The sequence below is a fragment of the Anopheles moucheti genome, chromosome 2 (assembly GCF_943734755.1).
Source record: "Anopheles moucheti chromosome 2, idAnoMoucSN_F20_07, whole genome shotgun sequence".
Taxonomy (NCBI): domain Eukaryota; kingdom Metazoa; phylum Arthropoda; class Insecta; order Diptera; family Culicidae; genus Anopheles; species Anopheles moucheti.
This window is the reverse complement of record NC_069140.1, coordinates 94,418,642-94,444,442: the sequence shown is the minus strand read 5'-3', so window position 1 is coordinate 94,444,442 and position 25,801 is coordinate 94,418,642. Positions and strand designations below refer to the sequence as shown.

At 44.2% G+C, this 25,801-nt stretch overlaps 4 protein-coding genes across 7 annotated transcripts; 2 read left to right on the top strand and 2 right to left on the bottom strand.

Moving 5' to 3' along the window:
- Nucleotides 1–280: 280 nt before the first annotated feature.
- On the bottom strand, nt 281–12,990 carry LOC128306983 (cofilin/actin-depolymerizing factor homolog). 2 transcript variants are annotated; one of them, XM_053044677.1, is made up of 5 exons: nt 12,889–12,990; nt 11,069–11,375; nt 1,452–1,642; nt 1,273–1,378; nt 281–1,177 (listed from the first exon to the last, which is right to left on the bottom strand). In XM_053044677.1, the coding sequence occupies exons 2-5, from the start codon at nt 11,069–11,071 to the stop codon at nt 1,031–1,033; spliced, it is 447 nt and encodes a 148-aa protein (XP_052900637.1). In that variant the 5' UTR covers nt 11,072–11,375; nt 12,889–12,990; the 3' UTR covers nt 281–1,030. The 2 variants fall into 2 exon arrangements, with proteins under 2 accessions (XP_052900637.1, XP_052900646.1); XM_053044686.1 differs by lacking the exon at nt 12,889–12,990 and adding an exon at nt 11,532–11,643.
- A 517-nt stretch (nt 12,991–13,507) lies between these two features.
- LOC128306789 (modifier of mdg4-like) lies at nt 13,508–15,440 on the top strand. The gene has a single exon (XM_053044406.1). The coding sequence runs from the start codon at nt 13,647–13,649 to the stop codon at nt 15,225–15,227; it is 1,581 nt and encodes a 526-aa protein (XP_052900366.1). The 5' UTR covers nt 13,508–13,646; the 3' UTR covers nt 15,228–15,440.
- Nucleotides 15,435–20,212, bottom strand: LOC128306756 (RNA polymerase-associated protein Rtf1). The gene is made up of 5 exons (XM_053044362.1): nt 19,688–20,212; nt 18,600–19,614; nt 17,518–18,533; nt 17,009–17,453; nt 15,435–16,935 (listed from the first exon to the last, which is right to left on the bottom strand). Exons 1-5 carry the CDS (start codon nt 19,763–19,765, stop codon nt 16,826–16,828), a joined length of 2,664 nt encoding a protein of 887 aa, XP_052900322.1. The 5' UTR covers nt 19,766–20,212; the 3' UTR covers nt 15,435–16,825.
- A 463-nt stretch (nt 20,213–20,675) lies between these two features.
- LOC128306938 (deubiquitinase DESI2) lies at nt 20,676–25,276 on the top strand. 3 transcript variants are annotated; one of them, XR_008287601.1, is made up of 7 exons: nt 20,676–21,354; nt 21,518–21,923; nt 21,997–22,163; nt 22,223–22,364; nt 22,428–22,516; nt 22,606–24,607; nt 24,677–25,276. XR_008287601.1 is itself a non-coding variant. In XM_053044629.1 (7 exons), exons 3-7 carry the CDS (start codon nt 21,789–21,791, stop codon nt 22,682–22,684), a joined length of 612 nt encoding a protein of 203 aa, XP_052900589.1. In that variant the 5' UTR covers nt 20,676–21,354; nt 21,518–21,549; nt 21,639–21,788; the 3' UTR covers nt 22,685–25,276. The 3 variants fall into 3 exon arrangements, 2 of the variants coding, with proteins under 2 accessions (XP_052900589.1, XP_052900579.1); XM_053044629.1 differs by having other exon boundaries at nt 21,518–21,549; nt 21,639–21,923; nt 22,606–25,276; XM_053044619.1 differs by having other exon boundaries at nt 22,606–25,276.
- The last annotated feature ends 525 nt before the right edge of the window (nt 25,277–25,801 follow it).

The window sequence follows — 25,801 nt, the reverse complement described above, 5'->3', positions numbered from 1 at the left end:
TGAAAAAAAATACCTTCCCATTCAACAACCTAAAATATGTTTACGTTATTCATCAACATCAACTATCACGTTGTTACTACTTATCCGCAAATAATAAATAATCCTCCACATTTCGTTCCCTAACCCATTATTCCCTACTAACAAGATACGAAAAACGATTTTGGAAAACATAACTAACATAAAGTCTTTCGTCTTAAGAAAAACAATAGTTTAAATTTCTTTCATCGTCGACATTCTTTGTAAAGGACACTACTCGCAGTAGCTTAACATCGTTTACCTTCTTTTTTTATCTTCACTTACTTTATTTCTTTTGACGCATTATTCGTCCGATCATTCACCCATTCCCCTTCACTCTTCCTGTCTCACTTCGCGTCCACCTCTCTACCTACTTCTGCTTTGTCGTGTTGTGTGTGTGTGTGTGTGTGTTGTGATTTGACTACAGATTACTCCTCGTCGCGGCGGCAAATATCTCGATCGATTCATATTGCCCAGCGCCACCAAACAGGCGCGCGCGCTCGCAGCTCCAACTAAACTTTCTCGGTTCCGATGTTCTTTACCACCGATGATGATGATGTGTACCACGCTCAAAAAGCATTACACACACGCGCGTTTGTCGTTCTTTCGCTTACACACTTGCGCATCTTTCCATAACTAATGATGGTTATTAGTATATATCCCTCTTATAGCAGAATAGTCTTCCCGATAGTAGTTATTAATAGTAGTTGTTATTCTTTGTAGTTGGATATTGTTAGAGGTTACGACGGGGTGTATGCATGCATGTATAAATGAAAAGTTTCCTTGTTTGTTTTTTTTTCCTGCCGATTTCGGTTGTTTCCCTTTTATTTTAATCCTTGCTTGTTATCTCTGTATCTCATTGCCACTCCATCTCGCGCTTTCGCTCCGCTTTCGCAGTACTCACTCTTGAAGATTTTGATGTATATGGTTGTGGTGTATGTTGTTGTAATGATTTCCTGTTCTTTTGTTGTGTGCGTGCTCCTTAAGTAGTACTTGTTTTGTTTTTTTTTGTTCCTTACTGACGATCAGTGGCGCGCAGCTTCTCCTCGACCGCTTCCCGAGATGCCTCGGAAAGGTCAGTGGCCTGAATGTATTTCTGGACGCCGACAAGCGACTTCTTCAGCGCATCGAACGAGCTCGAGTACAACATCTTCTTCTTAACCTAAAACAATAGCGAGAAAAATGAATATAGACATTACACTCAACTCCATCGAAGAAGACCTCCACCATAAACCCATGTGCGGAATGTGCCCCTACCTTGGCAGTATCTGGGCACCAGGACATCAGGAAAAGCTTCTGCTTCTTCGAACTCTCTGACGTTCCCTGACACTGGTGCATATACTCGAAATCAAACAGTCCATATCTAGCCGGGGGAAAAAGGAAACACATGATTAGATACTTGAGCTTCAACAAGCGAAAACCAAATGTACACTTACCGGCATTCGCCTGGACCACCTTTCTGTATGTCCTCCAGGAAGCTGTCGTATTCCGCATTACGGTCACCGATCACCTCGACATCGATCTGTTTCTCGTCGCGAATGTAGAAAATCACGTAGCGATGCTTCTTATCTTTCTTTATTTCTTCATAAGTGGTCTTGCACACATCCGATACAGTTACTCCGGAAGCCTGGAAGAGAATAGAGCGCACCCAAAACGAAAACAGGAAACGTGTCATTCAAATGCTTTACTTCAGCTACAGGCCCGAATAGTGTACATTTCTTTTTTGGCATTCACTAAAATGTACGGCTATATTTATTACCCCCGGTGTTCTTTCGGGTTCCACCAAAAATTGAGTCAAATTGAAGAGTGAAATGCACTTGTACGAAACGATAATCTCCACCACACCACATGGGTTTTCTTGGCATGCATGGGGCCCAGCTGCTGCTTCCCCTTTTCTATTCAAGAGGAGAAAGAAAACAACCTCTTGACGTACGATGATCTCTCCGCGGGCGCACAAGGAAAAGCGACACGCGTGATCACCCACCAACCAATGGAAGAGAGGGAAGAAGAAAATAGGAAAATGCAGGTTGGGCGGCCGGGTTGTTGGAAGAAAGGATGAACGGCCTAAAGAGAACGGCAAGCGCGCGCGCGTTCTTTTGCCGGTCGGTTGAAGTTAAAAATAAGTACCTTCCACCCATCAGCATTTCGGCCATGCGTGTCTTGGCTGCTCTCTTCGCGATAGCGGAAATAATGTACTTTTTCCACGTGCGTGTGTGTGTGTGTGTTTGTCTGAGGAGAAGGCCCTGCTGCTGCTGCTACTATGGAGCGAAGTTCATCCCAACTCCATCGGGAGTTTGTGGAAAAGGATGATGCGCCTGGGGGAATTGTAAAACTTGCGCGTGTTTTTTCGGGTGTTTCGAGAGAGATTTCGATGATCACCAAAAGCAGGAAAAGCGAGTGTACGTTGGCGATCAGGGCGGATCATCTTTCACTACTCCTCTCCTCGCTACAAAGCCATCTTAGCCATCGCACGTGGTTCTGGAATGTAGTCCACAGCATTGCGCTACCATCAACCACATCCAAATGAAAAGCCAGTAAGGATAAAGGTACCAAAAACCCTGCTGGATCTCCACAAGTGCACTTGACTCCATTCGTCGACCACGTGGATGATGATCTACCATGTATGTATTCAGAGGCATCAATAGCAACAAGATCGAAATAAAAAGTGTATGCGCCGGTGTTCTAAATGTAGAAAATCGTTCACCTTCCTTCTTTTCTACGGTTCGACGGATGTTTGGAACCATCGAACAGAGAACACAACGTGGCGTGTGGTGGTGTGGTTCAGGTTTCGTAGAACTCATACAGTATCACTAGGAGAAGTTATATACCACCCGTACCCGTATAAAACGTGTGCAGAGAAGAGAGATTTGCTCTAAATTTAAAACCTATTTTTGGAACCATGAAGATCGCACAACACAGCGCACATAGGTGAGTGGTACAAGCATTGAATTTTTGAGCTAAAGTCAACGTTCACAGTGACAGCCGGCCGTGGCCGTTGCTGCTAGTCTTGTGCGCGCTTTGCTTGCTGCAGACGAACCCAACGCATTATTCCACACACCACACCGAAGCAATTTCTGTGGTGTTTGGGGATGCGCGTAAATGAATTTCCTCTGCGAACCGGGGAACGACGACTGTGACACGTTTTGAACGAAAGTACATTGGAAAATAGAGAAAGCCATGATAACATCATATCCCCCCGTTTATGTTGTTTCCCACACAACACAAACTATTTATCTGCTCTAGCGCACTTGTGTCCCCCCCTTGGCAAGGGAATGTTACATATTAAATAGAAAGTTACAATTTGAGCTGCATAACACGACAACAAATGACTACATAAACTCGCCCCTTCTCCCTTTAACCCCCATGTTGTCATTTTTAATGCATAAGTTCTACGCGAGTACGTGCTTTTCGTGTTCTTCTGACCGACGCCAAAAAACAATGTCAAGATCGCAGTGTTTCACCAAAAAATATAATCGAATGTTGCATTTTAATGACACGAATTTCACGAACGAGAACCTTATCTAACAAAATTTAAATAAAAAACCCTCGATTGTCCGTAACAATCTTACGGTCTCTTGATGTCAAGACGTGACTAGTTCAAGCTAAAAGTTATATCTTGATTATACAACTACTGATAACAACATGGTAAACAAACTCTACACAAAGTGTGCTAAACTCTTCAAGTTTTAAGTGACATATTTCATGCGATTTTGATATCAATTTTCTGTTTGTGTGAATTGCATTTTACCTTCCTGTAAATTCTTTACAAACCTGATAGCTGTGACCCCCAATACTACCACATTGAGCTCTATAATGACTGACTGCACAAATCCCTAACAAATGTTCGTCCGCATATCTCGACAATCAAAATGAAAAGGTAGGTGCAAATCAATGCTCCAGGTATTTATTTACGACCCTAAAACCTTGAACCACTCACAGATGCGACACGTGCCTAACCGTGCATAGGAAGCATGGTGTGGTGCGGCGGCGATGAGTAACTTACAGCGATTCAGCAATAAAAACCCAACAACCAATTACATTTCGATTACTCACAGATCACCGATAAAACGTCATCGTGCAGTGACGAACCAGATGATTCACATGGATTTTTATTTAATTGTTTTCAAAGTAACAACAACTTGGTTAAGAAAATACGATTTCCGATATGTATTATCTTCACCCTGAAAATAATTTCGATCAAATTGTAATTAAAAAGTGTCGTAAGATTTCAATGAGAATACAAAATATCACCCAAAACAGGTTCTACGCGACCTTCACATACTGGAACACAGCAAGGGCAACAATAATATTGAATCACCAAAAATGGAGTTTCTCGCTAGCAATAGCAATGAATGAAACGGGAACGAACCGGCATCACCATCGCACGCACACGGTCCCCCCAATTGTACGAGATACCGGTTGATCCATGCTGTCCTATAGTGTGTTGCTTGTGTAGCAAAACCTCCGCATTGCCTACAAAGAACACGCGTACTACGTACATACACGTCAGCAACACCACACACACACCCCAACTTCACGGCGGATCTCCTTTCGTTTGACCATAAAAGGACATCCCAACTTGCAATGGACCGCGCCGCGAGGTGCGCATTTCTGGGCACATCTCGAATAGGCTGAAACATTGCGTTCCGTAATATTTTTCGAGCTCCAAAACTCTGCCTCGTAAGGAAGCACACTAAAAAGGTAAATCGTCTTCCGGCAGGACAAACCCCAACTTCCCATTGCTCTTCTATCGGAATATCCGTAAGTCTCGGGGTAAATGGGGCAAAAAGTTCTACTTAGACAATCAACATGACATGCAACAACACAAAAAGGATGAAGGAAACACGTCATCATGTCTGAGTTGATCGGTTGGACTGCCTCTCTCCGGACGTGGCGGCTCTGACTCACGGGCGCACATGCCAATGGTAAAAGATCGTCTGAACCGTGACCGTAAGATTCGGATGAACAGACATGCACACTCACACACACCACAGCACTAGAGTGCAAAAAGAAGCCCAAGAAATAACATGTGGAAATATTACTTTCAACCATGCCATGTGGATCAGCAACTAGCTAGTGATCGTAAATGGATCGATCGTCTCGCGTGATCTGGCAGCGCGCGCAAGAAAACCACGCAGAAAAAAGGAAGAAACTATCATCCTTCCAATACCTCAAGGTTGTGGCATACATTTGGCCAACAATTACACACACACACACACACACCAAAATGGAAACGAACCGTACGGGAAGATGCAATCCTCCACACCTCGCGCGTGAAGTACACGAGGACTTTTCGTATCGTGTGGATCGCGCGGTGGGTTGCGTGCTTTCCGTGCTATGTTATTGCTTCCTGTGCCATGTTTACAACACACCCGTCATCTACAGGTTTATAAACGTCCGCTCTGCTATCGCTCATCGACAATCAACAACAAGCAAGTAATTTCTCGCTATAATTGAAAACATACGAGAAGGTCCACCTTTCCCCGCTGGCACACGTAAACGAGAGAAGGACGCAATCTGGACCTACCGCAAAAAGTTACGAGAAGTATGTGTAAGAAATTTCCACTGGTAGAGTGCTAAGATGTGGCGTAGCCAATAATGTGATTTATCCGTGGTGTGTATGTCTTTTCTTGTTGGCTTACAATTTTCAACTGTTTATTCGATCGTTCATTCAATTTATGTTACATGTAGTTCATTCGTTTCAATTCTATAGTGTTCCTAATCTGTCATGATGCGTCCGTTTATACTGCTAGCTCGTAGTGTTGTCAAAGTGTAACAAATACAACACATAAATTTAAATTCATGCAATCTTTCCTAATCGTAATGTATAATTTCAAACAGTATGTTTATAAATGGAGAAGGCTTTTGAAGTGCAATGAATTAAAACACTCGCGTACGAAAAACTTCGATCATGTCCAATTCATTTCGAGGATATCAACTGCTAAGGAATCTGTCAAATAATCGATCAAATATTGAAACTGGTGAATTGAAACCAACATATTTTTTAACAATTTTTATTGAATCTATTAAACGTCGCCATTTGGCATTGAAATTTTGTTTAATTTTCACTTAGTAGATTAGTAGAATTCTCATTCATTCGCTACCATCCATTCGTCATAAAAATATTCAAATTTTAAGTTTAGATTTTAATTTCACAAATAATTGCACTAATTTTCATCCATTCTCACCAAATAATGCAAAAATTTAATACAATTATCAAACATAAATGTTGAATCCGTTTGTTAAAATATGAAATTATGTATAACTAATAGCTGTTGAAAGAAGCTGAAGAATTTCATAAATAAATAATCCCCCTTCAACCAAACAACTTCCGCAAATGAGGGGTGTCACCCACCCCGAGGGGGGCGATCAACCCCTAAAATAAGCGATGCCGTGAAAGACGTGCCAAAAAATGAAAGTGTTCTTCCGTTGCAGGAGAAGGTCAATGACCGTAAATGGCATAGCAGCAGTTCGATGGTGGTGGGTATGTACACAATGATCATCAACCTTCGCATCCTCGGATGCGCTGTGCGCGATTGCTATCCCTTTATCAGTGTGGTTGTAGTAGTGAGCGTTTTTCATACACAGCTTTTCCCAACCATAGACAGAAAACACACCCCCACCACCACAACATTATGTGCCAGGGGACGGGCCTGTCTTCCACAGGATACGGGGGGCAGGAGGAGGCTACGACGAGAGCAACTGTTTCGCGGACGTTGAATCCGTAGAATCATCATCATGGCCGGCACAAAATGTTCTCTCGGAAAAATGATATCCTCCCCCCAGCGATGGAAAACTCTGCACGTACCCAGAATTCTCCTCCATTCTTATTTCCCAAGTAGAGGTTCATGAATTTCCCCTAGCAGGAGAAAATGCACACCACGAAACGGCGCATTTGGGAAATGGTACTATCACACACACACAATGGCAAAACAGAAACAGTCAACGGCCGGAAGAAACAGGAACTGTGACAGTTGAATCTGGTTATCATTTCTTTGTCACCGGCTCCCGGGTCCTAATAAGGAGGGCAGCCGAAACTGACGGTAATTTGTACATTAAAAAAGCATAAAACCCGTGCTACTATATTCCACAAAGTCGAAAGTGATAAGAAATTATCATACCGAACAGATCTCGCCAGTCGTGTTGGGTGGTCTACCAGAAACAACTCAACTTGTACAAGATTACACCGCAAGTCATGCAAACAATGTGTGTTGATGAGATGAATCATCTCGCAAAGGGGATGCGTGGCCGCACGCGACAAAACCCACTGATTCTGCTCGTCCGATACAGCACGCGGCCCTCGTCTGGTGGCCTGGTCCTGTTTAAGATGTGGTCTTTATTTGTCTGCCGTTCGATAGGAACACTTATGCGTGGAATGGTGGCGAAGGAATGCAATAAACAACAACAAGAAACGCATATTTTCGTGTCATGCATGATAAACAGCCGGATCGGTGGAAACGGATAATGGGTTTCTTTATACATTTATACATTTGCTTTATACATTTGCCACCAATTTCGCAACCACTTTTCTATCAAACGCAATCATTTTTTTTCTTCTATGAATCGTCGTTATCGTTTTGCTGTTTGTTATCATTATCTCAGCCCAACCGGAACAATCTTTTAATCGCAATCGATAAGGCAAACGATTTTTATTGCGATGATACGTGACATTCGACTGAATCAAATCCTATTGTCCGACGTTTAACATCAACAAAAGCCATAAGCGAAACAATAAAAGTGCTATTAATGCGGTGCAGTATTATCGTTTGGACATATAAACAAGGATGTTGTCGATTATTTCTCTGCCGTAACTGCAGGCCACCAGTTGGACTAGTTTGTGGTTGTCAATGAGTTTATGATAGCAAACCCCCCCCTTTGCCAAACTTAGGAATCAGGAGACAAGGATCGTTTATCGCCGCATCTGTGTGCTACATTTGTTTACATGTTTAACGTCGCGGATTATCAAAGCATCATTACAAGCAATAACAATTACTTTGTAGTGGGGGTTTCTTCTTATATTCTCATGCTCGGATCATAGATTCTTACAGCTTGAGCTATTAAAAACCTCATCTTCAACATCCTGTACACAATGGTTGGATACATTTTTTCGCATCTTTCCTTCATCGATCGTACATAACCACTCACGCAGATTGCGTACATCATACCCCAACAAGGAGGGTGTGTTTAGGGAGAATGGATGCAAGATCGTAACATGTGTTGGTAACGTGTGCAATTTTGCAATGCTATTTTCTCATTTCTGCGTGTGTTCTAATTAGAAAAAAAAAACCCTTTTTTCCCCTGCTCAGGTTTTTCCCCTGCTTCCGGACACTACCTCACAAGCCTCTTGCCTGCCTAAGAACGGAACAGGTTGACTCATCTTGTCGCACGGCGAAAAAACCTCAGTAAGAAAAAGGTGAAAAAACAACATTAAACGCCTTTGTGTTGTGGCTGCTCCACACCTTACTTCGCTGCCCCCCTCTGAAGCAGCAGTAGTAGTAGGCTGGAAATCAGTCGGGAGACGACGTTTTTATCAGTAAAACACAGCACACACGCACACACGTGCCCATATCCAGCGCAATACACACATGCAGTTTATCGCAAAAGAACGCGCTTCACTGGGCGCTCGTCATTCGTAAAACAGCAGAAGACTGCAAAACAGTGTGGCCATTGGCGCTGTGACGTGTTCACGTATGCATGATAGCTGCGGAAGTATGGGTGTTGTGTGATCAGAAGTGAGAAAGCAAAACCCGGCGTATGAAGTATACAAAATTAACACGAACCGGTCCCAATCGTATATATCTCTCTCTCTTGCAGGAAAGAAATATCCAACACACACAAAATCTATTCGCCGCTATGGCAAAGCGCCGTCACTGTGCTGTGTGCATGCAGTGAGAGTATTGGTGAGCGAAACGAATTTCGCCTGCTTGGTGATCGCATCACATATCCAAAAAAAGAAAAGAGACAGAAGAGTCTGCTAAAATACCACACACACTCTTGTGTGTGTGTGTGTGCAATAAGAGCGATGAAACGCGATTGTGCCGTCTCGTCTCAATTCACGTCACCCAGTGGACGCACTGCAATCGTTTCACTAATGACTCACGCACTGCACGTCCTTCTGCATCTCCTGCTCCCTCGCCCTCACTCTCTTTCTCCCTCTGTCACTACATCCTTATCATATCATTATCCCACAACCGCGCACTATCCCACTCTAGTGTGAATTCGGTATTAAACCCTGCATTTCTCAGACCTTCTTCTCGCACACCTCCTTTGCTGACAACTTTGACCATATATGGTAATTTGGCTCTGTTTTTCCAACGCAGACTGGTGTTAGTGAATGTGGGCGCGCGCGCGCTCTCGTTGCAAAATACTAGTCAGCTACGAGAGGATGAATTAGGATGATGCTCGTCGTCATCAGCATTATACGCGCATTTGCTGACATTCGGAGCATATTATAATCTGTCATATCTCACGCAACTGAGAAGTGGTCGGTCGCAAGCCCTTTATCGTCGAGGAATATTACATACAAACCCGGTATGGGAATGCTTACAGGTTGTACCCTGCAATGATAGCGCTTATCATCTCACACATCGAAATATTTGGACAATAATTTCTGACAACGTTTCCATGAAATGGTATTACCTTTTAAGGTAAATCGATGGACATGGGTACAATACTGGTATCAACTTTCCGGCCAGAGGGCTGTACAGAATACAACACACATTGAAATACAAGTACGCTCTCCTTACACCAGACACACACTTCATAACGGTGGAATGAAGAGGCCTTCTTCAATCATGTCAGTAGTGTATGCAATCCATACACACATCCAAGCAACCGCGAAATATGCGATTTCTATCTACTGGTGTGCGTACGATTGGAATGGAGATGCTTTATATGGTGTGTTTTTCGCGATCATTCTCGCGATTTGATTTGACAGCATAACTCTCCATCGCTCACTACGGAACGTGAGTGAGAGAGACAGTCACGATCGTTTTGAAAAAGACCGGTTGATTATTTACTTCCTGCTCTTTTAACTGGGCGCTTTCGCTCTGACGTACGCCCAAACCCGTAGGCCAGTGATGTCAAACTCAATTTGTTTCGCGTGGCCAACTTCATCTAGAAACCTTCATGCGGGTTTGTTTTAATGTACACCGAAGTCTTCATAAGTTGCAACCTTCTCCCACAGATAGAATATGAGGATGAGATGACAGAATATCTCCCAAGGATGCGATTCTTTTTACTACATATGATAATTACACACGAAATCGGATTTTGAAACTATTCTGTCGTGTGAAGACTGGCACCGGTACCAATCCAACAAAGGGCAGCCCGCGTAAGGATTGATCCTTTGAAAATATTGAGGGAACTAAGTGGTCAAATCATGTGAACGAAGTGTCGTCAGTGCATCTTGCATGTTGCCGCAACATATCTTCAATCTTGGCATTGTATTGCCTCACCTAAACATAGCTGTGTTTGTCATAATAATAAACTATGTTCCATTTATGGTATTCAGAAACCATCTCCAGTTTGTTGCCATTGAACAAATGTAGCCGAAATACCGTTGTGCTCCAAATTTCCAGGAAGCTGGAACTTTCCCTAAGATGGCAGTCGCGCGCATCTTAGGGAAATTTCACTGTTCTGGCGGGTCCGTATTACACCCGATGTACTCGGGTCATATGAGCTGGGGTCTGCTTCATTCTTGATATTCCTTTGCGGGACCAGAAAGAAAAACTTTGCTGGCCGCGTGTTTGACATGTCTGCCACAGACGGTAAGCGATGAAGAACGGCGGTGGCACACCGATGCAAAAGTTGGGCGGATGACATGTTCCGATGACTGTACGCTACACACCCGTCACACTGTTTTTTGTTATAAATATAAAAGGGCTCTGGAGAGGAGTATTTCAAAAATATATTCTTCACGTTTTCCTCCCACTGATCACATGAACACACACACACACAGTTTCGCCCACTTTTTCTCGATTTCTGCACCACAAAATTGCTAATTTCACTCGCCCCCAAACACACACACATACCCATCCCACCGTTTACTCACCATTGTAATGCTCTGTCGTTATCTCTTTCTCTCTCTGAGCGGTGAATACGAAAAAGTGAGGTGCTGATACGCTTTTCCGGCGACTTTACGGTTCGACGACGGCGCTGGGGTGAATTTTCTTTCACACACACGCACAATGTACAGGTTCCGTTTCACACCAAACTCCTTTTTAATCCTGGAAGTGAGAGCGGGCACTTTTCGAAAAAAACACAATGCGTCTACTAAAAAGGAACGCACTAAACACACAAATACACACGTACGCAACTCCTCGGGTTCACAAACTCCACGGGATATAACACTCGCGGAACTGCAGCAAAATAAAGGGGAGAAAAAGAAAACACGATTAGTAGGGTGAACCTAATGCATAGAAAATTTTTGAATGATCGTATCAAATTAAAGGATCCTCCACGCCGAAAGGACACCCAATTGTTCCGGTTGTGGGGACGGAAAACGTTCCACTTACTTCAGTTCACGGATGCACAAGGCTGCCCACACAACTACCGTCAGTGGAGGAAAAGTATACTCTGATCGGCACCGTCAACTGTGAGTTGAGTTTTACTCTGGTTCGCTTCATCAAAAACCGCACACAGAAAGAGATAGCGCTACCGTAGCAACGGTATAGATGTGAGCGACAGAATGAAACGAAGGGTGCAAATACTCACCACTCGTCACACAAGTTTTCTGAAGGGGCACTTCAGATGCAATGGTGTGTGCGTGTATTGCTTGAGGGAACCGGCACGCACACCATATCAAATGCAGTAGTGTGTACTTCTACCAATTCAATGAAAAGTTCTACCAGACGCTAGCAGAAATTGAAAGAAAAAAATAAACCCACACACAGGAAACTTTTCCACATGTGGTCGCTGGGCAACTTTTCCATCGCGGACACGGAAGAAGTACATTTCCAAGGTAAACGAAAGCGTAACGACCGGAACCGGAAAGCGGAGGTTGTTACACACTACATACCATTGCGCCGTGCCGCAAACCCACACAACGTCGATCACGCACGTGTAGTGGTAGGTTTTCGGAGTATGGTGCTTTCCAGTTTTTGGTATAACAGAGACAGAACATGAAGCGCGGTTTCAATTTTACTTCTCATCACGCAACTCACACACACACTCTCATGCGTTCGTTCTCGCTCATTAAACCCGGCGCTCTTTTTCTTGATTTTCTTCTTCCCACACACACTCACGGTGTTCAAAATGGGTGTGTGCCTACGGGAGAATCATCTTCTGTGCCGGTAGCGTGAGTACACACTCAACCACATACACACACAGTACAATTTGTATGAAAAAAAGGAAAACGCCGCCTTCGATGCCACAATGCAGGTTGATGTGTATTAACACAAAAGGGAAAAAATCTATCGCCAATAACAATAGTAAACATATTCAACTTTTTTCATAATTCCAAAACTTTATGTTAGATAGAGAGCCGGTAATGAAACAATGCCGGTTCTGCACCACTTCTCGGGCAGTGTGAATGTGCCAAAAAAAACCTTGCCGGATACACATGATTACAAGAACTATATGAACAATCACACACAGCTTTAATCCAGTGTGAGAGTTTGAAGTAACGCACTTGGGGGAAATAATTGTGATAAAATGTATCCATTTAAGGCAAAAATCCACGGCTGAGCGCACTTCTGCACTCGCACACACACACACACACACACACGCATATTTTACAGCAGGGGGCATCCAAGTGATCGTCCACGATTTTGCTTCCAACAATTTCCTCGTTCATTTGTAATTAAATTGAATTTCGCCAGAACCGCAGTGTTTTCGGAAAGGTACGCTAAAACTGCACATCACAACAATTACCTGTACAGCAATAGACTATCCCAGACGAAGGAATACACCGATGGTGAGAAAGACACGTCCGCTCACTGTGGATGTTTTCACAAAGTGCAAAAGCGAACCTGGAAGCCAACCAAAGTGACACAAAAGATGGACTGTGGTTTCGAACAGTGAAATGTCGTAACGAAACTTCTCGTTGGTTTCATTTAATTTCTGACCAAAATAAATATGATTTTCTAAACTATTTTGTGAAGTAAATATTTATATTAACGGAAATAATAATTTCAATGATTCATAAACCCTCCATGACTACAGTGTCACCCTCCATGACTGCAGTCAGCCCATAGTGTCATGTCACAAATGTGTCAAAGGGTAACTTCAACCCCTAGGAGGGGGGTCTATAAAAATCATTTACCAACAGCATAGTTGTGGGTTTGCAAGGGAAGAGTGAGTTGTTACACCAGGAAAGTAAACACTAGCATAACATTTATCCAGCCAACTTTTCATTTTAGCCATTGCATCTTCGAGATCCAATAAATCAACAGCACCTTGGTGTCCTTGCTTCAAACACGGTCTCCCACCCCACACCCATAAAACAAACTCGCGATTTGGGGCGCCTTTACGCTCCTGTTGGGAGGGGGAGGACAGTATAGCGTCCTGTACGGTAAAAACGCGCTAAAGTTTGCGCGGACGCTGTTGGATTGATGAGCTGGTGGAATAACAAACAGTGAAGCTAGAGTGACATACTAGTGCCCGACGGTCGACACAAATTGGACGCCAGCATGAACCCACAACAATTTTCACTGAAGTGGAATGGATACAATTCCTATGTGGTGGGAGCATTTGGCTCCTTTCGCTATGAGGAAGACTTTGTCGATGTGACACTGTGCTGCGAAGGGCGCAAGATTCGCGCTCATAAAATATTGCTCTCCGCCTGCAGTCCATACTTTAAAGAGGTGTTTAAGGAAAATCCTTGCCAGCATCCGGTCATAATCTTCAAAAATGTGCGCTACACGGACCTGATGTCGTTGATCGAATTTATGTACAATGGTGAGGTGAATGTGCTGCAGGAGCAGCTTCCGTCGTTTCTCCATACGGCCGAGGTACTGGCGATTCGGGGGCTCACGGACAGTACGGCAGATACGCGCCAGCAAACTAGCTCCGCTACGTCCGCAATAGCGCAGCAGTTGATGCAGAACCAAGTACTGGAAAAGCCGGCAACGATCACCACGGCCGACTCGCTGTATCTCACTTTGCCATCGTCGATGCCCACCTTGGTGCACCAACCGAAGCTTGTACAAGCGCAGATTTCATCGACTCCGATCTTGACAAAAACGTTGATCAAATCACCACCGCCCGAAATGCCTCCGCTGACCAAAACCACTTCGGTTGCTATGCCAATTGTGCAGCAGCAACCTACGATCGTTAAAATGCAGGTACAGTCATCGCCGCAACAACAACAGGTCCAGCAAGTTGCCGTGCAGCAAATGCAACTATCGCAACCACCGCAACCGGTACAATCACAAACTACCCAAGCCACTACCCTGCAGGAGGTCGTGGACAGTGTTGTTCAGCCGTTGAAAAAGAAAAGGGTTAAGGTGCAACATATCAGTACGCCGCAGCCTGGCTCTTCGGTTCCTGCTGGTTCTACGGAACAAGTTGCTGCCGCGAACTCCTCGGGACAATCGGGCGAAGGTGAAATTTACGAGACGGATGCGTATACCATCACTTCAAACGAAACACCAGCCGGGGAAGAGGAACAGGACCAGTACGCAACAAATGGACAACAAACGGTTGATGGTGCCACTACGTTGAAGGTAGAAATACCGGAGTTTATCAGCGTCGGTGAATCGGTTAATGCGGAAACGTACGAACTTGTTGCGGAAAACATTGAAGACCGGGATGCCGAAGACACTGAGATCGAAGGGTCCGAAATGGATGTGAGTCGCATTTTCCAACCTTCAGCGGAACGGGACGTGAAACCGAACATTGTAAAGGTGACCTTGGAAAAAATCGAGCTGATGGGCGATGAAAAGGTGCACAAGTGTCCCGAATGCCGACGTACATTCTGCTCGATTAATGCGATGAAGCGACACCGGCAGGCGAAGCATTTAGAATTGTCAACATCCTATGCATGCGCCAAGTGTGACGCACGGTTCAAAACGAAATGGTCGCTGTCCACCCACAAGTCAAAATACCACCGAGGGCAAAACGTGTCCGGTACTAGCGGTGGGGAACAACAGCGTGCCGATAACACTCCTGGAGAGATCAAGAACACATCACCTACTACACAAAAACGGCACACGACTGGCACGATGTTAACGCGCGTCAAGGCGCGCCGTTTATCGTCGGAGGACTCGTAAGCGTAGTAGCGCATGTGTGCCATTAGATGATAGTTCTATATGCTAGGTTTAAAACAGTATGATTGTACTTTTGTGTAACGTTTTAGTTGATTAGCACTTTGTAACTTTTACCCAATTGATTCGAATAACATAAAACAGAGAAGAGTGGTTTACGGTCGTGGACATTAATTTACAAAGGGTGGAATTATTGTCGTAAAATAAATTTTAATTAAACCTCAAAAAGAATCATGCATTTCTTGTTCGACCGGCGTTCAACTTCTGCATGTTTTCGTACGATTTTATCTGTAGTTTGTTTGTAGTTCGCCTCCATTCTTTATTACCCGTTACAATGCGGCTACCACTATATGTACTATAGTAGAAGTTTAATAGTAACTGCACAATTTGATCATTCCCTATAGCTACAATAATGTGTTTCATCATGCGATGTTTATCGCTACAATTGCTTGAGTGTTCACTATTCCCCTGATTCTTAGTTTCCTTGTTTTTGTTTGCTAGCATCATCTGTATTAGCGTTTTATGTCTCCGAATGGTCTGAGCGTCTGAGCATGAAACATAACACATGCGTTATCGACATGCAATCCCATCCTTGCAGCCTACACAAACAGGTATGCCAGAGAAAAGGATGGGAAGCGGATAAAAAGATTGAAAATAAGCTATAGACGGTTGATTAAAAGCATTAAATAAATTATAGTTCTATTCATCTCCTAGTGCGTTCTCCGATACACGCGATTAATACCCTTACAAACATAAAGAAACGGTTTAAGGGGAGAGATATACACACAGACGCTAGGACAAGAGGTAATTTTGAAACTTTTTTTTGCCATTCTTTGGAGCGCTGAAGGGAAAAAGGTTTTACGGCTTTTTGAAGCGGCACAACAAGAGCTCTAGGCCTACCATTTTTGACCTTCTTTGACTTTATTTACCCATAGCTGGATAGTGAGTGCTGTGTACGGGAAATTTGCCCGAAAAGGAATTTGTATCGGTCCAATACACCCAATGCCCTGGTGTAAATATTATCTGATGAAAATTCCAAGCCATTCTGTTCAACTAGTATCCGAGAAATTCTGGATTCCCAGTTTTGCAAAGTGTTGTCCTGAGGCGTTTTCCCATAAGGGCAAATTTCCTATGTAGATTGATAACTCCTTCATTTGCCGGCCGATTATTTTTACCAGATATTCTAGAGCTTCCAGAGGCTTCCACAAAATGCAATAATAATGCTCGAATATCTAGTTGGCGTAACGATCTGCTACTAGGTCATGTCTACCATTACCGGCTTGTTCCAATTATTTTCCTACGCAGGCGGGACCGCCCGCATCCGCTGTCTGGATGTGATTTGGTACCAATCATGTCTTGTGGGAAACTGGCGCCACTACCAGGTCACCTTTTCGAACGTGCTGACTGTATATCTCCCTCTTAACTTTACGTTTTTACGTTTGCCGACATACGTACTCAACTTTCGGGAGTTATTAACGTAATCATAGAATAATGTACAATTAGATTGAAGCCGAGCAGTCCTCCTTTCGCTTCATTGAATCGAAAATTACAATGAAGCTTTACACTATTCGCTTACAATACAATCAATACCAGTCGCACCAGAACTAGATCAATCCACGTTTCTTTTTGTAATCCTCCAGGTTAAGCGATCGTTTTGGGCCAGATTCTCTTACGGGCTTTTCGACCGGCTTGGGGAGGACGTTCACGCTGCTTACTGAAAGAAGTAGAATTATATTTTAAAACCGTTATGCAAAACATATCATTGTACACGAGGAGCATGTACGCACTTGGCAGAGGAACTTCCAGATCGATGTCGAAATCATGCAGCGAGTACAGATTGTTGTCCGCCTGGCCACCCCCACCCTGATTGGACTTTTTTTCCTCCAGCTTTTTCTTGCCGGCCTGCCCTGGTGGTGGAGGAGCTTGCATCAGCAACATAGGCCCGTCGTCCCGCTTGTCGTCCTTCTTGAAGGACATGCGTGGTTGCGTTTGGCGACGTGTGAACGGATCTTCAATTTTAAGACCACGCGTCGCCCGCTTCTCCTCCATGATTGCTTTCTCAGCGTCCTCCACGTTACGCTTTCGGTTGCGATCGTTAATATACGAGATCAAACTAATGCTACTGCTGCGCTTTTTGTCCAGCGTGCTGGCTCGCTCTTCAATTTCCTGGATCTGGGAGTTGAGATCCCGTGCCAGATCGTCCTCACCACGTAGTTGGGCTGCATCACGCTCCTATAATCGAACAGTTAGTGGTTAATAACAGCACGAGGTAGTATACAACTTCACCTATACCCACCTTCATCAAGATCGTTTTCTTCATAGCGTAATTCGTCGGATGGGCTCGGAATCGATTCTTCTCCTCCACTAGCCGGTCAATATCTGCATCCTTAAACTCGTACTGTGACGCTTCCTTAATGTCACGCTGCTTGCGCTCGATCATGTCAACCGTCGGTAACGGTGTGCCGGATGTTTGACATATTGTGAGCCACTTCTGGTACTCCGTGTCGGAAAAGTCCTGGTTCGACACAAACTCCAGCCGAAAGACGCGCTCCTGGCTACCATGCTTTAGCTTAAAACCTTTGTTCGTTCTACTGCGTCCAAATTGGTAAATTTTGGCCGTCTCTACTACACCGACAATCTCCGCCACACGGTACACCGGTTTGCCCTGGTTGTTGCCGATGTTGATACGCACGAAGCAATTTAACACGGTCGGCTCGAAGATGGGCAAGTTGATAAAGCGTTCCAGCTTGTGGCGCGAGATTCGCAGTTTGTTCAGCTCGGCATTTGAACTAATCGCGACCGGTTTGCGACTGCTCGATCCAGATCCGGACCCGGATCCCGATCCCGAGCCCGACCCCGACCCAGATCCTGATTTTTTCTCCTTTTCTTCGCCCTCGGAATCGCTAGACGAACGACTGTCACTTCCGCTACCACTATCGCCGCTTCCGCCGGACCGAGACCTCCGATCACTCCTCGCTTTTTTGTCCCGTTCGTTTGCACCGCCAGCGTCGTCGTCTTCATCATCCGAGCTGCCAGAATCGTCCGAGTATATGTCGGATGCTTTCAACTTCATCTGCGATTTGCCGCCGGGCACATCCGACAGCTCTTCCTTGTCTTCCTGCTGGCTAGCGTCTTGTTTCCGTTGGGCTTCTCGTTTCGCCTCCTCCTCTTCACGTTTCGCCTTTCCTTCCCGTTTTGCCTTTAGCATTGCCATCGCATTGCTACGTTTGTCGTCCGTACGATTCATTTCGACCGTTTTCTTACGCTCCTTGGAGCGTTCCTTCGGGTCGAAGTATTCCGATGCACTCGAAACTAAAAAAGGAGAAAAAAACAGTACAATTAGTTACGTAACAAACGGACAAAGCACAATCCACTTACCATCATCGCTTTTCTTCTCCGGCGATGAGGAAGGACTATCTGAACGGACCATCACACTGCCGACGTCAGACGTATCCATTGAGCCTTGGTTAGGCATGTCGCCTCCCATGGTTGCAGGTCCCATTGCTTTCACAGATGCAGCGGTCGCTGCCGCCGCCGCTGCATTAGCGGCCGCAGTTTGTGCCGCTATTACGGCCGCAGCTGCCGCTTTCTTGCGCTCGCGCTCTGCATTCGCTGCGGCCGCGGCGGCTGCCGCTTTTTTCTGTGCCTTTTTCTTTTCCTTTTTTTTCTTCTTCCGTTCCGGTTGGGCTTGTTTGTCTCGGGCTCGTTCCGCGCGCTTCGCCAGCTTCAGCTTCCGCTCGATCTCCCAGCGCGTTTTCATCACGTCACGCCGTTCGATACGTTTGAAAATTTCCGTTTCACGCTCCTTCTCGGACAGTCCGTTCAGGCGCGCCCGATCCTCGTCATCGCCCATCAAATTTTCATCGTACCCATCGTTGAATTCGGAATCGCTGCTACTACTACTGCTGCTGCTACTGTCGTCGCTGCTGTTGCCATCGCTAGAGTCATCTTCGCTGGATGCAGGTTTTCCCGTCGTGCCTTTGCGGGTTTTCTCTGAGTCGGATGACACCTGGCCTTCCTCCGGTTCGGAACCATCGCCCTCATCGATAGGTTGTTTGCGTTTTATTCCTCCACCGGGCGTAAGTGTGTTGTTCACTGCGGTAGGTTGTGGTGCGTTGTTGCCCCGTTTGCGATCCTCACCGTCACGTTCGCTTTCCGATTCTGAGGAGGACGTTGGTTTGCCACCTTTTCGTTTGCGTTTTGCCATCGCTTCCGACCCGGACGCTTGTTCCTCCTCGTCCTCCTCATCATCGTCATCGTCGTCATCATCGTCATCGGAATCGGATCCGGAACCGGAATCCGAACCAGACCCGGAACGGTTGTGATTGGCATGATTGGGCGATGTCGACGCTAGACGGGTTGTTTTCTTCTTCTTGGCCAACGAAAGCAGCTCCTGAAAGAGACAAAAGATATGCAGCCGATGAGACATCAAACTGATTTCTTCTATGAAACCTGGTAACACTTACTGAATCGAGATCGGAACCCGATTCTGAATCACTGCTGCTCTCCGAATCGATCATGGCCTGTGGTTTGCGTTTCACCATTTTAGTATACGTTTTGTTTTTGTGTGGATGTATTTGTAGACAGGTGAGTGTGTGCGTATGCGTGTGTGTGCGTGCAGGTATGCAAGTATTTGCGATACACACAGCGAAGAACTTCGCGTTTGCAGTGCTATGACCAAAACGCCTTGCAGAAAGCGCTTTTCAGACGATTGCAAATTCCCGTTTAAATCCTGATTCGCAATTAGTAGTGACCTTTTTGTGAACCGTTATCGAGGCGGATGCACACACGCGCGCGTTTACGGAAACACGCCAATGTCCTCAAAGCTCTGCGCGCGTCCGTGGTGCGTTCAACTGTGGTCGGGATCGGTTGGAAACGGTTTTCACTTTTCACTCCCTAGTCCAGATTCTTCGACGGCACTCGACGACCGGGTTCGGTCCGGCTGCAATGATAATGATTACGCGATGGTTCGAAGTCCCAGCCCGGCCACTTTTTTCTCGATCGAAGCACAAGATGACAACAACCGCTGTTGCGTTTTTCAAGGCGAGCGCAGGTTGCCGTCCGTCTCTTTCACACGTTGACAGCAATTGCAAGCGACAAATTGAAGTTTGCTATCAAGATGCATAGAGAACGACTCCGTATATAAATACCTTGGACTTGGAGCACGGAAAAGTTTCGTACTCACTTGTAATTATTTATTTTCAACATTTAGAAAACGGGTATTGGACACATTGAGCAAAAGATTCAAAAGGAGAAACTAATCCAAATCCAAAAAAAAATCTACTGTGATTTCAATTCACTTTTTACACTTTCACTTTTTCCCAAAATAATAATAAAACAAATAAAAACCCATACTTTGAACCACTTTATTTTTAGTACAAACAATATCCCACAGTGTTGCATTAAACTGTCATCGACATTTGGAACAAAACGAAATCAGCAAAAATGAAACACACAGGAATACACAAGTGACAAAAGAAAAGCACACAACATTAAAGTAAAGAAATACGAAAATTCTTAACCACACGAATCCCTGCTATTGTCCCGATAACCGTGCCCGCCTGTAGGTTTCGAACGCTTTCTCTGGGATTCGATGGATGTTTGTGAAAAGTGAAGCAACAAGGAAAATCTCACAGCCACCTGCAGCACCAGTGTCATATTGTTGTGAAAAAATCGCAAACCAAAAAAACACCAGATATTAAAGTAATAACACAGTGTCCACAAACGGATTTCGTACGGTGCGCATAAATCCAATTGCAAGGAGATGAGATTGGACGGAAATTGAAAAACCAAAACATGCTAGAGCATGAACATCCACCACGGTAGGAACCATCAACTAACAACAGCTGCTTACTTGTCTGTTGTCGGAGCGCAGTTGGCTATTTGTTCTGCTGCGTGCGAAATTGCTGTCTGTTGATTGGCACATTCACAGACGAGGTAACGAAATTGCTTGCATCCTTGCCGTGTTTTTGCACCGAAAGTCCAGCAGCGGGTACGATCGCTATTATTTCCGTGAAGATCCGCTCGTAGTTTCAACAGTGTTTGACGAAATTGCGTTGGTGTACGTACATCACTGTTCTACCAGTACCGTCCAGATTTAATACTAAGCGGGAAGGTGTTCTTCTTGAAGCGTGTAAGTTTCCTTCAATGCACTTGCATGAGTAGATATTCTTTTCAATTTACCCTTGTACAAAATATCCGGCTCTCGTCTCACTTATCTATTCTCCCGCTGTCCTACTGAAGTGATAATGATTTTGTTTTTTCTGTATCATTCACCATCTCATTTTTGTTTCTAGTTCCCGTCTATTTATATTCTTGTCACCGTCGTGTAAGTGTGTTTTAGCCGGTGTTTGATCCCTGCAATCGTCCAAATTCCTGCCCGTATAGCTTATACACCTCCCGACACTGCACCCATAGTTTGACCGAACCATCTTCGGTGGAAGCGTAGCAGAAAGAGCATCCGAGCGATCGCACCCAAATCGGAATTGTCGAGGAACACCCACGCAAAATTGTTCCCAAGTGTTTTGAACGCGCCTCCGAATTGTGTGAGCGGAGGTTGAATGTGTGATGTTCTCAAACGGGCTTCCGTGCAATTTAGCATTCCCTAGCTGTCTCGGTGTGCCAAAGGATAGTGGAAGCGACGAGCTGCTGCCGACTAGCATGGGAAGCCGCGAACCTGTCATTCTCAACGTGTACGATATGGTGAGTGTGTGTTAATTCGTAATAAGAGGGAATTCGTGATGAAAACTAAACATTGTTGAAATTCCTTTTTTAGTACTGGATCAACGAGTATACCACCTCGATCGGCCTAGGTGTGTTCCATTCGGGTGTGGAGGTGTTTGGTACGGAATTTGCCTACGGTGGCCATCCGTTCCCATTCACCGGTGTGTTCGAAATATCACCCAGGGATCACGATGAACTAGGCGACCAGTTTCGGTTTCGGTAATTTTGTCAATTAGACTGCCATCGAGGCAATCGACTTATGTTTCATTCACTTCCAGGCAAAGCATTCAGATCGGATGTACAGATTTTACCGAGGAAGAGGTAAGGCGCATTGTTGAAGAGCTGGGCAACCAGTTCCGCGGAGATCGGTACCATTTAATGAACAACAACTGCAATCACTTTTCCGGCGCATTGACGCAGGTCTGTTATGGGATTTGGGAATGTTGGGAACAACTCATTAATCGCCCTTTCTTTATCTGACAGATTCTTTGCGGTCAGGAAATTCCCAGCTGGGTGAATCGGTTAGCACACTTCAGTTCGTGCGTACCCTTCCTTCAACGCTGTTTACCAAAGTATGATGAATTAATCAAATATGTTACAAACACACATTTTTTGTATGCAACTAATTGTTCCATTTCGCTTCCTTTTCGCCCTTTCTCAGAGAATGGCTAACGCCAAATGCCTTACAACAATCGATAACCGCCATACAGGATCGCGACTCCGATTCGAGTCCATTTTGAGAGTAGCACCGTTCGGCGCGTAATGACGATACCTCCTCCACTACTTTAATGTCTACTTTAAACACTACCACACGGGACGGGACTACTATCGCGACCATTTCCACCACCGTCCCTACATGAATAGGCCGGCACGAACCTTACGTGAGATTTGTGCTCCTTGTTTGTGTTACCTTTTAAATGCTTTACGCTCCTTACACTTCCTTTATAGCTTGCAAGTCTTGCAAGTTTGCTAATTATCTCACATTGATCTACAGCTGGTTGTTACATCAGCGTGGTACCGGTAAATTGATGTTTGAAGATCAAATAGACAGGAACACAAAAAAACGAAACAATCTTCCACGGATGAACGTTAGGTAAAGGTAACATCCCACGCATCGAAACCGATTTCTTATATACCTTTCTGTAACGCGTCAGTTATACGGCCTACGTTTGTGGTTAACTGCTGATAGTGGAAAAATCTGATAGGTTTTTGATAGAATAAATTTGCCCGCGTTTTTATATGGTCAATAGTCAAAGCGTCGAAGAGAATGTGGTAAATAACAAGCGAATTGGAAGAGGATATTGATTTAGATCTTTTTTTTAATTTCGTTGCTACAGATTTCATAGAAAAACGAGGAGTGAGAACTATTCGCCTTTTCCCCGGTTTTTCCCCTCTTCGAAACAACATTGTATTGCTTCTTCATGCAAGAAAAACATGTGTTTAGTAACAAAAACTGTTTTAAATTTATATTAAGTTTGTGCAATTTTACTTATGCACAGGCAAACCAAACCGTTTTTGTTTTGGCAAAATAACTCAACAAAAAATACGAACAACTGTCTTCAAGATACACATTTAACGAAACCATAGACTGTCGAACGTGTTTCCGCAGGAACCAACTCTCATCCAAAAACACCCACACACCCATAGCGAGAGAGAGAGCTAGGATAATTAAAACAATGAAGATATTAGTTTCGATTCTCAACGTTTTGTTTAGTTTTATCCGCGTTAGGGTCGCAAGTTATGCTGGATGTTGACGAACGGGGCGTGGTGCGTACGTGCGTGGTTTAGCAAAATCGTGTAATAAACAAAACTGTGTACATTAGTTTAATCCCGCATCGTCGGAATAAGTAAAAGCTTTATTGGGACAGGTAACATGAATAATCCAAATTCGTTAATATAAAGAACAGATTAACAACTCCTAATGCGCGCGTTAGATGCAATGGTTTGGAGGAATGTTCAGAGATAAAGAGTACTAAGCGAGTAGGTGTTGCGCAACGGAGTAAAAACGGAATATAAACGTATTACAAGCGTGAAAAACAAACCACAATACACATACGAAAGTAACTAGCAGCATATAAACAGTAACTAGCAGAAGAGGTTAACTAATCGTGCCCCCGGGGGGCATGGAATCCCGTTGCCGTTGCGATATATACATTATTTAACACTAGTAAAAACTTACGAAACATTATCGAGTGATAATCGAGTAGTTGTAGCGATGATACGAGTGTACAAGATATAAGGCAGCAAAAGGTGAAGTTGACATGTGTTACGTAGCATCAGCTAAGTGTAGTGTTGAGCAGAGCAATGAGGAATCGATGACAGATAATAATCGTTAACTGAGATTTATTAATTCACTGATTAATCGATTGGATGTGCGTTGGGATGAACAGATAGAACGAGGGAGATAATTTATCGCAAAACGGCGTACACTTCACACTCCTTCATCTGGCTATGAGCGGCGTGATGTACCTTTCTCCCCATCCTATGTTTCGAAGAACTTCATCATACAAGTGTAGGGCTCCGAGTCGCGAAAGATGTTCCAAATTCTGCCATAGGATTTAAGAGTGTAGTGCAGGTGTTTTTAGAAGCAACAGCTGCAACAAAACACAATGAACAAGACACACACGAAACTCGTACGGGAATAATAATCTTACCGCTGGAAAGTATTAAATCTCTTTTTTACTACGACCGAAGTTTGGGTATCACCACACCACTAGTTTTTTGCCTCTTAGTACTATGCGCTACAGCATCAGCGGGTCGCTTGTGTTTCGGATTCGATCCGACAGGAAGTTATATCCGTCGGACGGACGGGCGTAAGGGGTGTTCAGGATATTTGAAAAACCTTCAAACAACAATCATGTGCGATCACAAGCGTGTGTGTGTGTGTGAGTAAAAGTAGTAATAGTAGTTTGTAGTGAGAGCGTGTGTGTACAGTAGAAAGTGTTCTGTTGTCATTGTTTTGTTTTTGATACTGATATTCAGTTATGTTTTGCCTTTTTACCACCAAAACAGAACTACGAAAATGCGATGGCCCGGAAGCGTTCCGGGGCAGTATAATAAAGGTGGAGGAACACGATCGTTTGATCCTCACCAAAACCCCCGTACACTGTTATACATCACGTTAGGGTAAACCATAAGTACTAATCTGACTCTCGTAGTTACATTATTGCGCTCTCTTTCTCTTCTTCTAACTAGATTTAGCAGTATAAAAAGAAGATTTAAGAAGAAAAAATACCCGGGATTAGTGAAAGTGAACAGAAACAGATGAACAAACAAACCAAAACACTCAAAACGAAGTTAAACTAAATCGAACAACAATGTATAATGAATGAATAAAACACAAACAGAAGCAGTAAAACGGATATGATAAGTGAATGATAGTTGCAACAACTCAAAACGTAGGGAAAATATTTGAGAAGAAATAGCGTATGATAGTGCAATTAGCGATCGATTTTACAACATTTTTTGCTATCTGCACCTACCGCATTCGCTGCACACCACTAATGGGGCATCCCATTCGTTTAGTTTGACGGCCGTTTTGTTCTAATTCAATAATTCCACAGTTGATCTATTTATGTTCATCACGAAAGGTCAGCGATACGTCAGCGTCTAATGCAGGAGAAAAACCCATTCATCAAATCGTTAAAGTATCTCCATCTAATCCGTTCCCCGTTCCGGAAACATAAGAACGTTCGATAAGCGATAAGAAGTGGCGAACCTTTTGCCCTTTTCCGCAACAGGGCAAAAAGGCAAAGTGTGAAAATGTATCCACCAAGACAGCACAGTCTGGGAAGCGACGGTTGTAGTTGATTTAATTAAAAATTTATAATTTTTTTCCACAGCAGAGAGCTCTTTCC

Excerpts from the sequence above, each read along its gene's own strand:
- LOC128306983 (XM_053044677.1), bottom strand. Across the intron at positions 1,379-1,451 it reads GGTGGTCCAGGCGAATGCCG|ATATGGACTGTTTGATTTCG; the intron begins GTAAGTGTACAT and ends TCCCCCGGCTAG. Across the intron at positions 1,178-1,272 it reads GGTGCCCAGATACTGCCAAG|GTTAAGAAGAAGATGTTGTA; the intron begins GTAGGGGCACAT and ends CTATTGTTTTAG.
- LOC128306789 (XM_053044406.1), top strand. The coding sequence starts at position 13,647 with ATGAACCCACAACAATTTTCACTGAAGTGGAATGGATACAATTCCTAT.
- LOC128306756 (XM_053044362.1), bottom strand. The coding sequence starts at position 19,765 with ATGGTGAAACGCAAACCACAGGCCATGATCGATTCGGAGAGCAGCAGT. Across the intron at positions 19,615-19,687 it reads CGGGTTCCGATCTCGATTCA|GAGCTGCTTTCGTTGGCCAA; the intron begins GTAAGTGTTACC and ends TGTCTCTTTCAG. Across the intron at positions 16,936-17,008 it reads TCTGGAAGTTCCTCTGCCAA|TAAGCAGCGTGAACGTCCTC; the intron begins GTGCGTACATGC and ends TACTTCTTTCAG.
- LOC128306938 (XM_053044629.1), top strand. The coding sequence starts at position 21,789 with ATGTTCTCAAACGGGCTTCCGTGCAATTTAGCATTCCCTAGCTGTCTC. Across the intron at positions 21,924-21,996 it reads TTCTCAACGTGTACGATATG|TACTGGATCAACGAGTATAC; the intron begins GTGAGTGTGTGT and ends TTCCTTTTTTAG. Across the intron at positions 22,517-22,605 it reads CTTCAACGCTGTTTACCAAA|AGAATGGCTAACGCCAAATG; the intron begins GTATGATGAATT and ends GCCCTTTCTCAG.